Raw genomic sequence first — 14400 nt, 5'->3', positions numbered from 1 at the left:
GAGCTCGTGGTGGCTCTTCTAATCCAGTCTTCATATTTTGCAGTTAAAACATGCACTCCATTCAATGCGTTAAGTAATTAGTTCTCAGTTCTCTTGTGAACTGAGGACCTATTTCCAGAATGATTTAGTGCAGTTTCCTCTGAAGTCCCTGATAACAGAGGAAATAATTAGGCTCAGAAGGGTTTTACTTAAAACCTTGTGTCTCTACTTTTATAAAATGACTGTGCTAATTAAGCCTCTCATAAATTTCCCTGCCATGCTTCACTCTGAGGACTTGTGTCTTCACCTCAGGTTTTCCCTCAGGGTCTGGCATAGTGCTGGGAACACCCTGAGGTGGGAGCCGCTCAGATTGGAATCCCTAGAGACATGTAATTCACTTTGGGACACAGGCTCTTCTCTTGTACCGCTGGCCGTACATTCAAATGTGGTTTTTGTTTTTGTTTTTTTCTGTAATCATATTTAAGTCAGTCGGCTTGAGGTTAAAAAAAATACTGGTCTAATCAGGGCTATATCAAGTGTGGTCTACAGACCAGCTGATGATCTGTGGATTGTTACTGGCCATTTCATGGAACAATAAGTATAAAACATGGGAGCAAGCATGTAGAAACTTCTATAGCAATTTGACAGAATAATTTCTTTTATGTCCATTAAATTTAATAATTTTTTAAAAATGGGTCTTATATTTTTATGTAATTTTTTGTTTCATTTTTATATAATTCATCTTCTAACAGTTGAGTTTTTTCTCTTCGTAAGGATCATATTTCCTGCTTTTTTGCATACCAGGTAATTTTTTTTTTTAATTGGATTGGGGACTGTGTAAATTTTCACTACTGGGTACTGAATTTTGCTGTATTCCTTTATGTAGCTGTGGTGGTCTTCGTTCTGGCATGCAGTTATGTTACCAGGGCTCAGTTTGATCCTCTCAAGTGTGCTTGTGGGCTGCCTCTAAGCAATAAGCTGAGGTGACAGGTCTCACCTTGTTTGTTTCTTTTCTCTGAAGGGATCACACTCCTAATGTGACTTTTGTTCAATATCTGAAAACCATTGTTTCATATATTATTCTGGTTTCTTAAATGTTTAAGGTAGAAGAGTGAATGAATCCCTTTTACTTCATTATGGCTAGAAACAGATGTACTAGGACCTCATCTTAACATCCTTCATCTTGATATCCAGTAATTCACTGGTGGTAATTTTACTGTATTTTATAAAAGTATCAATCTATAATGGAAGAGAAGTTAAACAACAAAATAAAGCAAAAAAGAACAACAAAAAAGGGCTTCCCTAGTGGCACAGTGATTGAGAGTCCACCTGCCAATGCAGGGGACACGGGTTCGTGCCCCGGTCTGGGAAGATCCCACATGCCACGGAGCGGCTAGGCCCGTGAGCCATGGCTGCTGAGCCTGTGCATCCGGAGCCTGTGCTCCGCAACGGGAGAGGCCACAACAGTGAGAGGCCCACGTACAGCAAAAAAAAAAAAAAAAAAAAAAAAAAAAAAAGAACAACAAAAAAACCAAACAACTCAATTAAAAAATGAACATACAATTTGAAAAGACATTTCACCAAATAAAATTTACAAATGGCCAATAAGCAAATGAAAAGATACTCAAAATCACTAATCATTAGGGAAATGCAAATCAAAACCACAATAAGATACCACATTATACCCATTAGAATGGCTATTTTAAACAACAACAATAAGCTCCAGAAAACAAGTCTTGGTGAGGGAGAAATTGAAACGCTTGTCCATCACTAATGGAAATATAAAATGGTGCAGCCTCTGTAGAAAACAATATGGCAGTTCCTCAGAAGATTAAAAATAGAATTACCCTATGATCTAGCAATTTCACTTCAGGATATACACTCAAAAGAACTGAAAGCAGAGACACAAACAGATATATGTACACCATATTCATAGCAGTCTTATTCACAATAGCCAAAAGGTGAAAGCAACTCAAGTATTTATAGGATGAATAGATTTTTTAAATGTGGTATATCCATACAATAGAATATTATTCAGGCCTAAAAATGAAGGAAATCATGACATATTCTACAACATGAACGAACCTTGAAGACATTGTAAGTGAAATAAGCCAGACAGCAAAGGACAAATACTGTATGATTTCACTTACATGAGGTACCTGGAATAGTCAAATTGATAGAGTCAAAAAGTAGAAGAGTGGTTGCCAGGGGCTGGGGAGAGATCGGAATGGGGAGTTATTGTTCAATGGGTACAGAGTTTCAGTCTGGGAAAATGAAAAGTTTTAGAGATGGGCACTGGTGGTTGCACAACAACATGAATGTACTTAACGCCCATGAACTGCATGCTTACAAATGGCAAAATGGTAAACTTTATGTGGTATGTATTTTACCACAGAAAAAGAATACTTAAAACAAACAAGTAACTTCATCTCCCCTCCAGGTAGCTTGAGAATCACTGAATTTCAGAGGCTGAAGGTAGGAAAAGGCCTAAGTGAGGGGGAGTTTGATAAACTTTCTACCAGGGTTAAAAGATGACAAACAATACCCTTTCAGGCCACCCAGGCACTTCTGGCCAGGGAACCAGGAAGGCCTGTCAAATCTTACAGAACATGCCACAATGGCTATTTTTGTATTATCTGCTTTCCTACTCAATTACCAGTGAAATCTTTAGCAATGGTCTGTGTGGTGGGCTTCATGGACAGTGAGGAAAGCAGAATCTGGGGTTGTTGTATTGTCTTCCACAGTACGTATTAGGGAGACACCTCAAGAAATTGGTGAGGTGATGGCTGCTCAGAAAAGGAAAAAAAGCAATTAAGTCCCTGTGGCCTGAAGGGAGGAAGAGAGACAATACCATCCCAGGGCATACTGTTTATCATGAAAAAAGAGAATGCTATTAAGTAATATGTATAACATGATGCCATTCCCAAATACTAGGAAAGTAAATATATATTTCTGTGTATTTATGCATAGAAGAAAAGCCCCTGGAAGAATATAAGCCAAAATAACACTATAGTAATATCTTATGCATGCCCATATGTGTGTATATGTTGGCTTATATGTGTATGTATATATATAGAGATATATATGTATAGTCAATTTGTAAATTAAAATATCTCTGGAATACAAAAACAACAAACAAATATAACATGGTTATATCTGTGTGGTCAAATCATAGGTGGTTTTTATTTTCTCTTTGTAAGTATTTTTTAATTATCTGTTGTTTTCACAATGGGTAGGTAAAACTTTTATATCAGGGCAAGAAAGCAATTTTTATGTAAAAATTAGGAAAGGATTGTTAGGAGATGTTATGTGGTCCAGGCTTGAAATACCTTTAATTGTTTTTGGAGATTTATGCATAAATTAGTCTATGTTGCATTATCTCTCATTCCATTTTTGTTTTTAACATTAGAGATCAGACCAGCAGCTTACACATTATGAGGTAACAATGCCTACCATTTTACGTGGAAATGCATTTCATTCATTTAGGTCAGATAAGATTAGAGTAATTAAGGTCACTGGACTTGGCCATTTAACAAATCCTTAAATCCAATTCTAATCTCATTCATTAATGCCACAAACAAAAGGGTTAATTGCTAACATATAATGTTTCAGACCCACCCTGGCACAAATGTTATAATATTAGATGGTATTAATGCCTTGCTGTGTAACTTTAGAGAAGGGCTGATGTATTCAGTATTCAAAGAGTTACAGATTTATTGGTTCTGAAGAGGTTATCCCTAGGGTAACTCATTATCGCTTGTACAATCATGGAATGTTCTGTGACAGGAGAATGTCTAAAATGAAACAAGCCAATTAATCAAGATGGGGCAAGCATGTGGTGACTCTGCAGTACTAGCAGATGCTGTCAGCTCCTGAATTGTCACTATGCAGCCTCGTGGCTGAGGCAAGGCCCCAGCCAGAACAGGTTGGCCACTGATGTGGGGATCCCGATAGTCTGTTGCCACATCAGACTTATGCTCAATTGCCTCACTTCAGCTCTGACCCAGCTGGAAAGGACAATCCTGTTGTCTTATGATTCTCCCACACCAAACATTTCACCACTTCAAAAAGGAGAGAAACTAATTTGAATTTTAATCTCTCTCCTTTCTTCTTTTTCCAATTCTGACAAAGGTATTAAGGGGAAGCGAAAATTCCTAAAGGTGTTCTTGAAAGATCAGTCTCCAACCAAATGTGTTATCTCAATGTCTGGAAGTCTCAGCAGCCATTAAAAATGATGTTGCTAAAGGTTCTTAAAGACATGGGGGGGGGGGGCAGGGCCTGGGGTCTTGCCCTAAGGCAGCAGGTTTTGTCTTGTTAGCATTTCCCGGCCAAAGCCCGCCTGACAATGAGGGCATCTCTGGAGCTCAAGTTTATGTTGAAAATACTTCAAGTTCTACCTGTCCTCACTTACCTGTGGATTTCTGTGTGACCAGGTATAAGGAAACCTTTCTCTCAAACTAATTATGACTTACAGTAATTTGCTAAATTATACCTTTGTACGCAGAATTGAAACATTTATTTTGGGGGGGGACCTTCAAGATGGTGGAGGAGTAAGATGTGGAGATTACCTTCCTCCCCACAAATACATCAGAAATACATCTACATGTGGAACAACTCCTACAGAACACCTATTGAGCGCTGCCAGAAGACCTCAGACTTCCCAAAAGGCAAGAAACTCCCCACGTACCAGGGTAGGGCAAAAGAAAAAAGAATAAACAGAGACAAAAGGATAGCGATGGGACCTGCTCCTCTGGGAGGGAGCCGTGAAGGAGGAAAGGTTTCCACACACTAGGAAGCCCCTTCATTGGCAGAGATGGAGGGTGGGGGGGCGGGGAGCTTCTGAGCCACAGAGGAGAGCACAGCAACAGGGATGCAGAGGGCAAAGCGGACAGATTCCCGCATAGAGGATCGGTGACGACCAGCACTCACCAGCCTGAGCAGCACCAGTCTGCTCACCCGCTGGGACGGGTGGGGGCTGGGAGCTGAGGCTTGGATTTCGGAGGTCAGATCCCAGGGAGAGGACTGGGGTTGGCTGCATGAACACAGCCTGAAGGGGGCTAGTGCACCACAGCTGGCCAGGAGGGAGTCCAGGAAAAACTCTGGAACTGCCTAAGAGGCAGGAGACAGTTGTTTCAGGGTACACGAGGAGAGGGGATGGAGAACACCGCCTAAACGAGCTCCAGAGAAGGGCACAAGCCGCGGCTATCAGCACGGACCCCAGAGACAGGCATGAGACGCTAAGGCTGCAGCTGCAGCCGCCAAGAAGCCTGTGTGCAAGCACAGGTCACTATCCACACCTCCCCTCCCGGGAGCCTGTGCAGCCACCATTGCCAGGGTCCCATGATCCAGGGACAACTTCCCCAGGAGAACACACGGCGCACCGCAGGCTGGTGCAATGTCACACCGGCCTCTGCCAATGCAGGCTCGTCCTGCATTCCAATTATAACTACTGTACACCTCCCTCCTCCTGGCCTGAGTGAGCCAGAGTCCCCTAATCAGCCACTGCTTTAACCTCGTCCTGTCTGGGCGGGAACAGAAGCCTGAAGGCAACGTACATACAGAGGCAGGTCCAAATCCAAAGGTCCCAGGAGCTGTGCGAACAAAGAAGAGAAAGGGAAATCTCTCCCAGCAGCCTCAGGAGCAGTGGATTAAATCTCCACAATCAACTTGATGTACTCTGCATCTGTGGAATACCTGAACAGATGATGCATCAACCCAAAATTGAGGCAGCGGACTTTGGGAGCAACTGTAGACTTGGGATTTGCTGTCTGCAACTGACTTGTTTCTGATTTTTATGTTTATCTTAGTATAGTTTTTAGCACTTGTTATCATTGGTGAATTTCTTTATTGGTTTTGTTGCTCTCTTCTTTTTTTATTACATTTTAATTTTTTTATTTTAATAACTTTAAAAAAATATTTTATTTTATTTATTTAATTTTAATTTTTTTTCTTTCTTTTTTTCCTCCCTTTTATTCTGAGCCGGGTGGCTGACAGGGTATTGGTGCTCCAGCCTGGAATCAGGCCTGAGCCTCTGAGGTGGGAGAGCTGAGTTCAGGACATTGGACCACCAGAAACCTCCCAGCCCCATGTAATATCAATTGGTGAGAGCTCTCCCAGAGAGTGCCATCTCAGTCCTAAGACCCAGCTCCAGCCAGTGGCCAGCAAGCTCCAGTGCTGGATGCCCCATGCCAAATAACTAGTAAGATAGGAACACAACCCCACCCATTAGCAGAGAGGCTGCCTAAAATCACACTAAGTTCACAGACACCCCAAAACACACCACCGATGTAGCCCTGCCCACCAGAAAGAAAAGATCAAGCCTCACCCACCAGAACACAGGTACCAATCCCCTCCACCAGGAAACCTACACAAGCCACTGAACCAACCTTACCCACTGGGAGCAGATGCCAAACACAATGGGAACTACAAACCTGCAGCCTGCAAAAAGGAGACCCTGAACACAGTAAGTAAGCAAAATGAGAAGACAGAAAAACACACAGCAGATAAAGGAGCAAGGTAAAAAGCCACTAGACCAAAAAAATGAAGTGAAAATAGGCAGTCTACCTGAAAAAGAATTCAGAGTAATGATAGTAAAGATGACCCAAAATCTTGGAAATAGAAAGGAGAAAATACAAGAAATATTTAACAAGGACCTAGAAAAAATAAAGAGCAAGCAAATAATGATGAACAGCACAATAAATGAAATTAAAAATTCTCTAGAAGAAATCAACAGCCAAGTAACTGAGGCAGAAGAAAGGATAAGTGACCTGGAAGATAAAATAGTGGAAATAACTACCATAGAGCAGAATAAAGAAAAAAGAACGAAAAGAATGGAGGACAGTCTCAGAGACCTCTGGGACAACATTAAACTCACCAATGTTTGAATTATAGGGGTTCCAGAAGAAGAAGACAAAAAGAAAGGGTCTGATAAAATATGTGAAGAGAGTATAGCTGAAAATTTCCCTAACATGGGAAAGGATATAGTCAATTAAGTCCAGGAAGTGCAGAGTCCCATACAGGATAAATCCAAGGAGAAGCATGCCAAGACACATATTAATCAAACTATCAAAAATTAAATACAAAGAAAAAATATTAAAAGCAGCAAGGGAAAAACAACAAATAATGTACAAGGGAATCCCCATAAGGTTAACAGCTGATCTTTCAGCAGAAACTCTGTAAGCCAGAAGGGTGTGGCAGGACATATTTAAAGTGATGAAAGGGAAAAACCTACAACCAAGATTACTCTACCCAGCAAGGATCTCATTTAGATTCAACGGAGAAATTAAAATCTTTACAGATAAGCAAAACCTAAGAGAATTCAGCACCGCAAAACCAGCTTTACAACAAATGCTAAAGGAACTTCTCTAGGCAGGAAACACAAGAGAAGGAAAAGACATACAATAACAAAACTAAACTAATTAAGAAAATGGGAATAGGAACATATATACTGATAATTATCTTAAATGAAAATGGATTAAATGCCCCGACCAAAAGACATAAACTGGCTGAATGGATACAAAGACAAGACCCGTATATACACTGTCTACAAGAGATGCACTTCAGACCTAGGGACACATACAGACTGAAAGTGAGGGGATGGAAAAAGATATTGCATGCAAATGGAAACCAAAAGAAAGCTGGAGTAGCAATTCTCATATCAAACAAAATAGGCTTTAAAATAAAGACTATTACAAGAGACAAAGAAGGACGCTACATAATGATCAAGGGATCGATCCAAGAAGAAGATATAACATCTGTAAATATTTATGCACCCAACATAGGAGCACCTCAATACATAAGGGAAATGCTAACAACCATAAAAGGGGAAATCAACAGTAACACGATCATAGGGGACTTTAACACCCCATTTTCACCAATCGACAAACCATCCAAAATGAAAATAAATAAGGAAACACAAACTTTAAATGATACATTAAATGAGATGGACTTAATTGATATTTAGAGGACATTCCATCCAAAAACAACAAAATACAATTTCTTTTCAAGTGCTCATGGAACATTCTCCAGGATAGATCATATCTTGGTTCACAAATCAAGCCTTGGTAAATTTAAGAAAACTGAAATCGTATCAAGTATCTTTTTTCACCACAGTGCTATGAGACTAGATATAAATTACAGGAAAACATCTGTAAAAAATACAAACACATGCAGGCTAAATAATACACCGCTAAATAACCAAGAATTCACTGAAGAAATCAAAGAGGAAATCAAAAAATACCTAGAAATAAATGACAATGAAAACACAATGACACAAAACCTATGGGATGCAGCAAAAGTAGTTCTGAGAGGGATTTTATAGCAATAAAACCCTACCTCAAGAAACAAGAAACGTCTCAAATAAACAACCTAAGCTTACACTAAAGCAATTAGAGAAAGAAGAACAAAACACTCCAAAAAGTTAGCAGAAGGAAAGAAATCATAAAGATCAGATCAAACACAAATGAAAATGAAATGAAGGAAACAATAGCAAAGATCAATAAAACTAAAAGCTGGTTCTTTGAGAAGATAAACAAAATTGATAAACCATTAGCCAGACTCATTAAGAAAAAAAGAGAGAAGACTCAAATCAATAGAATAAGAAATGAAAAAGGAGAAGTAACAACTGACACTACAGAAATACAAAGGACCATGAGAGATTACTACAAGCAATTCTATGCCAATAAAATTGACAATCTGGAAGAAATGGACAAATTCTTAGAAAAGCACAACCTTCTGAGACTGAACCAGGAAGAAACAGAAAATATAAACAGACCAATCACAAGCCCTGAAATTGATACTGCGATAAAAAATCTTCCAACAAACAAAAGCCCAGGACCAGATGGCTTCACAGGCGAATTCTATCAAACATTTAGAGAAGAGCTAACACCCATCCTTCTCAAACTCTTCCAAGATAAAGCAGAGGGAGGAACACTCCCAAACTCATTCTACGAGGTTACCATCACCCTGATAATGAAACCAGACAAAGATGTCACAAAGAAAGAAAACTACAGGCCAATATCACTGATGAAAATAAATGTAAAAATCCTCAACAAAATACTAGCAAACAGAATCCAACAGCACATTAAAAGGATCATACACCATGATCAAGTGGGGTTTATCCCAGGAATGCAAGGATTCTTCAATATATGCAAATCAATCAATGTGATAAACCATATTAACAAATTGAAGAATAAAAACCATATGATCATCTCAGTAGATGCAGAAAAAGCTTTTGACAAAATTCAACACCCATGTATGATAAAAACCTTCCAGAAAGTAGGCATAGAGGGAACTTATCTCAACATAATAAGGGCCATATATGAGAAACCCACAGCCAACACCGTTCTCAATGGTGTGAAACTGAAACCATTTCCTCTAAGATCAGGAGCAAGACAAGGTTGTCCACTCTCACCACTATTATTCAACATAGTTTTGAAAGTTTTAGCCACAGCAATCAGAGTAGAAAAAGAAATAAAAGGAATCCAAATTGGAAAAGAAGAAGTAAAGCTGTTACTGTTTACAGATGACAGGATACTATACATAGAGAATCCTAAAGATGCTACCAGAAAACTACTAGAGCTAATCAATAAATTTGGTAAAGTAGCAGGATACAAAATTAATGCTCAGAAATCTCTTCCATTCCTAAACACTAATGATGAAAAATCTGAAAGAGAAATTAAGGAAACACCCCCATTTACTACTGCAAAAAAAAAGAATAAAATACCTAGGAATAAACCTACCTAAGGAGACAAAAGACCTATATGCAGAAGACACTGATGAAAGAAATTAAAGATGATCCCAACAGATGGAGAGATATATCATGTTCTTGGATTGGAAGAATCAACATTGTGAAAATGCCTATACTACCCAAAGCAATCTACAGATTCAATGCAATCCCAATCAAACTACTAAAGGCATTTTTCACAGAACTAGAACAAAAAATTTCACAATTTGTTTGGAAACACAAAAGATCCCGAATAGCCAAAGCAATCTTGAGAAAGAAAAACAGAGCTGGAGGAATCAGGCTCCTGGACTTTCGACTGTACTACAAAGCTACAGTAATCAAGACTGTATGGTACTGACACAAAAACAGAAATACAGATCAATGGAACAGGATAGAAAGCTGAGAGATAAACCCACACACATATGGTCACCTTATTTATTTATTTATTTATTTGTGGTACACGGGCCTCTCACTGTTGTGGCCTCTCCCGTTGCGGAGCACAGGCTCCAGACGTGCAGGCCCGGCAGCCATGGCTCACGGGCCCAGCTGCTCTGTGGCATGTGGGATCTTCCCGGACCGGGGCACGAACCCATGTCCCCTGCATCGGCAGGCAGACTCCCAACCACTGCACCACCAGGGAAACCCTGGTCACCTTATTTTTGATAAAGGAGGCAATAACACACAACGCAGAAAAGACAGCCTCCTCAATAAGTGGTGTTGGGAAAACTGGACAGCTACATGTAAAAGAATGAAATTAGAATACTCCCTAACACTATACACAAAAATAAACTCAAAATGGATTAAAGACCTAAATGTATTGCCAGACACTATAAAATTCTTAGAGGAAAACATAGGCAGAACACTCTCTGACATAAATCACAGCAAGATCCTTTTTCACACATCTCCTAGAGAAATGGAAATAAAAAGAAAAATAAACAAATGGGACCTAATGAAACTTAAAAGCTTTTGCGCAGCAAGAGAAACCATAAACAAGATGAAAAGACTACTCTCAGAATGGGAGGAAATATTTGCAAACAAAGCAACTGACAGAGGATTAATCTCCAAAGTATAAAAGTGGCTCATGCAGCTCAATATCAAAAAAACAAACAGCCAATCTAAAAATGGGCAGAAGATCTAAACACACGTTTCTCCAAAGAAGATATACAGATTGCCAACAAACACATGAAAGGATGCTCAACATCACTAATCATTAGAGAAATGCAAATCAAAACTACAATGAGGTATCACCTCACACAAGTCAGAACGTCAATCATTAAAATATGTACAAACAATAAATGCTGGAGAGGGTATGGAGAAAAGGGAACCCTCTTGCACTGTTGGTGGGAATGTAAATTGATACAGCCACTATGGAGAACAGTATGGAGGTTCCTTGAAAAACTAAAAATAGAATTACCATATGATCCAGCAATCCCACTACCAGGCATATACCCTGAGAAAACCATAATTCAAAAAGAGACATGTACCAAAATGTTCATTGCAGCACTATTTACAACAGCCAGGTCATGGAAGCAACCTAGATGTCCATTGACCGAAGAATGGATAAAGAAGATGTGGCACAGTTATATACAATGGAATATTACTCAGCCATTAAAAGAAACGAAATTGACTTATTTGTAGTGAGGTGGATGGACCTAGAGTCTGTCATACAGAGTGAAGGAAACCAGAAAGAGAAAAACAAATACCGTATGCTAACACATATATATGGAATCTAAGAAAAAAAAAGAAAAAATGGTTCTGATGAACCTAGGGGCAAGACAGGAATAAAGACGCAGACATAGAGAATGGACTTGAGCCCATGGGGAAGGGGAAGGGTAAGCTGGGACAAAGTGAGAGAGTGGCATGGACATATATACCCTACCAAGTGTAAACTAGATAGCTAGTGGGAAGAAGCTCCATAGCACAGGGAGATCAGCTCAGTGCTTTGTGTTCACTTAAAGGGGTGGGATAGGGAGGGTGGGAAGGAGATGCAAGAGGGAGGGGATTATGGAGACATATATATACATCTAGCTGATTCACTTTGTTATACAGCAGAAACTAACACAACATTGTAAAGCAATTATACTCCAATAAAGATGTTAAAAAAAAATAAAGACATGGGAATGTGTTTGCTTCATGCTATTGTTATGAAAAGAGCAGCTTACAAATGTAACCCTATGAATATAGGGTATGATTACAATCTTGCAAACTAAAAAGATATAAAAGATGAGAAGGAGTAAAAGACCTAACGTCAACATTAGAAGGGGAGATTAAAGGTTAGTTGGGTTTTTTGTTTTTCTAAGGTTTTTTTTGTCTATATACTTTCCTACATTTTCCAAATTTTCTTGAATAGAAATATATTACTTCTAAAAAATAAAGACTCCCAATAAATGTTATTTTTTTTTTCTTCTGTACCCTTTTATTATCATCATAGTCTTTGCATCAAGATACATAGCAATGATAGCAGGTTTCTTTTTAAAGCTTAGTATTAAATATTAAATATCTTTCCCCACTTTAATTTTACATTACTCTGCCAAGAAAACATTAAAACTCAAGTTATTTGAAGCCTGGACACACTTCCATGATTAGCCGGCTGTGTAAAAGTTGGTGGCTTTGCTCTTCCTGCTGTGTGAGCAAGTCCAGGCCCTAGAAAGATGGACGAGGTTATAACTGTTTTTCAAAAGTGTGCTACAAAAACGGATGGCCTGTTATAAGCCAGGTTACAAAGTCAAGATGGGGGTGAGGGAGGGACAGTTTCTTCCAGAAACAGAATTTCTGAAAAGTCCCAGTCCATTTTTCCCCAGAATGGTGGGAGGAGGGGTAAAATCTCAACATGAACTTCAAAGCCCCGTCTCTGTGAGGGGACAGTAGTTGCCTTACCGAGGGGGGCGCGGCCACGTCTGCCCATCCCCACTGCTCTCAGCGAGGGAATGGAGAGTTTATTGCCCGGTGAGTGTGAAGTGGGCTGAAGCTCGGTTGGTTCTGAATTCTCTAAGAGGTTTCTTCTAGAAACAAGACAACTCAGACTCTTCCTCTCACTTCAGCAAAGAAGTTATTTTAAAAGCACTTGGGAAGTTCCTGCTGTGCCCTTGCGGGGCGGCTCAGAGGAGGGAGTCGTCAGTACAGCCCCCTTCCAGGCCGTATCGGAACTCCTGAAGGTTGGAGACCCTGTAGAAGTGGACGAAGGCGGCTGCCACCACCAGGACGTGGAAGATCTGATGAGACTGGAACCATATGTCGAATTTTCCAGGGAAGAAGCGCTCAGGAATCCGCGCGGCGTAAAGGCCGGCTCCGGTGATGTACATCACGGCCATGAGGAAGAACCAGCCCATCTGGCCCACCGTGGTGGCCTTGACAAAGCCCTCCGCGATGGTGAAGTGCATGGTGGGCACGACGCCGCTCAAGCCAAGCCCCAGGAACACCCCTGCTCTTGTCTGCCGGTGCTTAGGAGTGGCAAACCGGTCCCACTGGGCCACAATGATGGCAGAGATGCCCAGGACACAGACGCTGGAGAGGTAGATGAGCCGTGGCTGCGGGGAGCAGTAGAAGGAGTAATAGAGCCAGGGCACGAAGCTCCCCATGATGAGCAGGGCGATCCCTGAGTAGTCCAGCTTGGAAAAGGTCCGAGAGACCTTCTCTGAGTGACAGTAGACGGTGTGAAAGAGCCAGGAGAAGCTTAGGCAGAGCACCGCGCCCAGGAAGAACATCCCGAACACCACCTTCTCCTGGAGGGGTGCCATGAAGTACATGTTTGGTCTGAGCATGGTCAGGATTCCCAGAAAGAGAAACAGCACAAAACCAAGCAGGTGGGTCCAGATGTTGCCGGTCTCCGTGTGGATGCGGAAGATGCTCCTGAAGCAGGCCCGGAAGGAGGGCATGGGCGGCCTGTGGCCGTGCAGCAGGTAGTCGTTATCCTTCAGCCAGTCGGGGAGCACGTCGTAGGGGATGACCCTCCAGCGCCCTTCCCACACCTTATACACAAACTCCTCCATCTTCTCCATGGCATGGTGGGCTTGCAGGGGCAGTGTCAGCACCCGCACCTCCTCCTCCTCTTCCTGAGGCACTGGGCATGCCCGCTCTTCTTCAGCTTTGGTTGGGCTGGCGATGCCCCGCTTGCCCTGCTCCTCTAGCAGGGGGCCCAGCTCAGCCAGCTCCACTGTGTCCGCCTCCCTGTTCCCGGCAGGAGCCCCACTGCCCTGGGCCACCACAGGTCCTTTGTGAGAAGACATCTGGCCGGTAGCTCAATGCTCTGCGGCTTCAGCTTGGGGAAAGGGTGGGGTCTCTCGGCCCCAGGGGGCAGAGAGTTCCCTGTGATGGAAGACAGGCGGGCGGCGGGCTCTGCTCGGGGCCGCGGACCCCGCGCTACATCCCGCGGCGCTGGAGACGGCCTGTGGCCGAGCGGCCCGAATAATAAATGTTATTTTTAAGGTTATTCTCTAAACCAATGAGAGGGTAGCTTCTATTTCCTAATATCAATTCGATAGCAACAGATACTTTTCTATAAATCTCCTTCATTTTGACATGTTGAGATGAGGCCTAAACAGAAATAGTTCGACCATGCCACACTTTTCTCAAACTAAAATCTTACATGTACCCTCATCTTCTTTATCACAAATTTAGAAAACTTATCCAGAAGGGGGAAAAGACACTGCCTAATCAGCTCTGCTTTTTCTCAAAGGTTCTACAGGAAGCTTTAATAA

At 41.4% G+C, this 14400-nt stretch overlaps 1 protein-coding gene across 1 annotated transcript; it reads right to left on the bottom strand.

The window, feature by feature from the left end:
- Positions 1-12111: 12111 nt before the first annotated feature.
- LOC132485237 (adiponectin receptor protein 1-like) lies at positions 12112-14104 on the bottom strand. The gene has a single exon (XM_060091723.1). The coding sequence runs from the start codon at positions 13927-13929 to the stop codon at positions 12802-12804; it is 1128 nt and encodes a 375-aa protein (XP_059947706.1). The 5' UTR covers positions 13930-14104; the 3' UTR covers positions 12112-12801.
- Positions 14105-14400: the final 296 nt, after the last annotated feature.

This window comes from Mesoplodon densirostris, chromosome 3, assembly GCF_025265405.1.
Source record: "Mesoplodon densirostris isolate mMesDen1 chromosome 3, mMesDen1 primary haplotype, whole genome shotgun sequence".
Classification (NCBI taxonomy): domain Eukaryota; kingdom Metazoa; phylum Chordata; class Mammalia; order Artiodactyla; family Ziphiidae; genus Mesoplodon; species Mesoplodon densirostris.
Note: the sequence above shows the minus strand (reverse complement) of the source record. Positions and strands in the feature narration are given on the sequence as shown.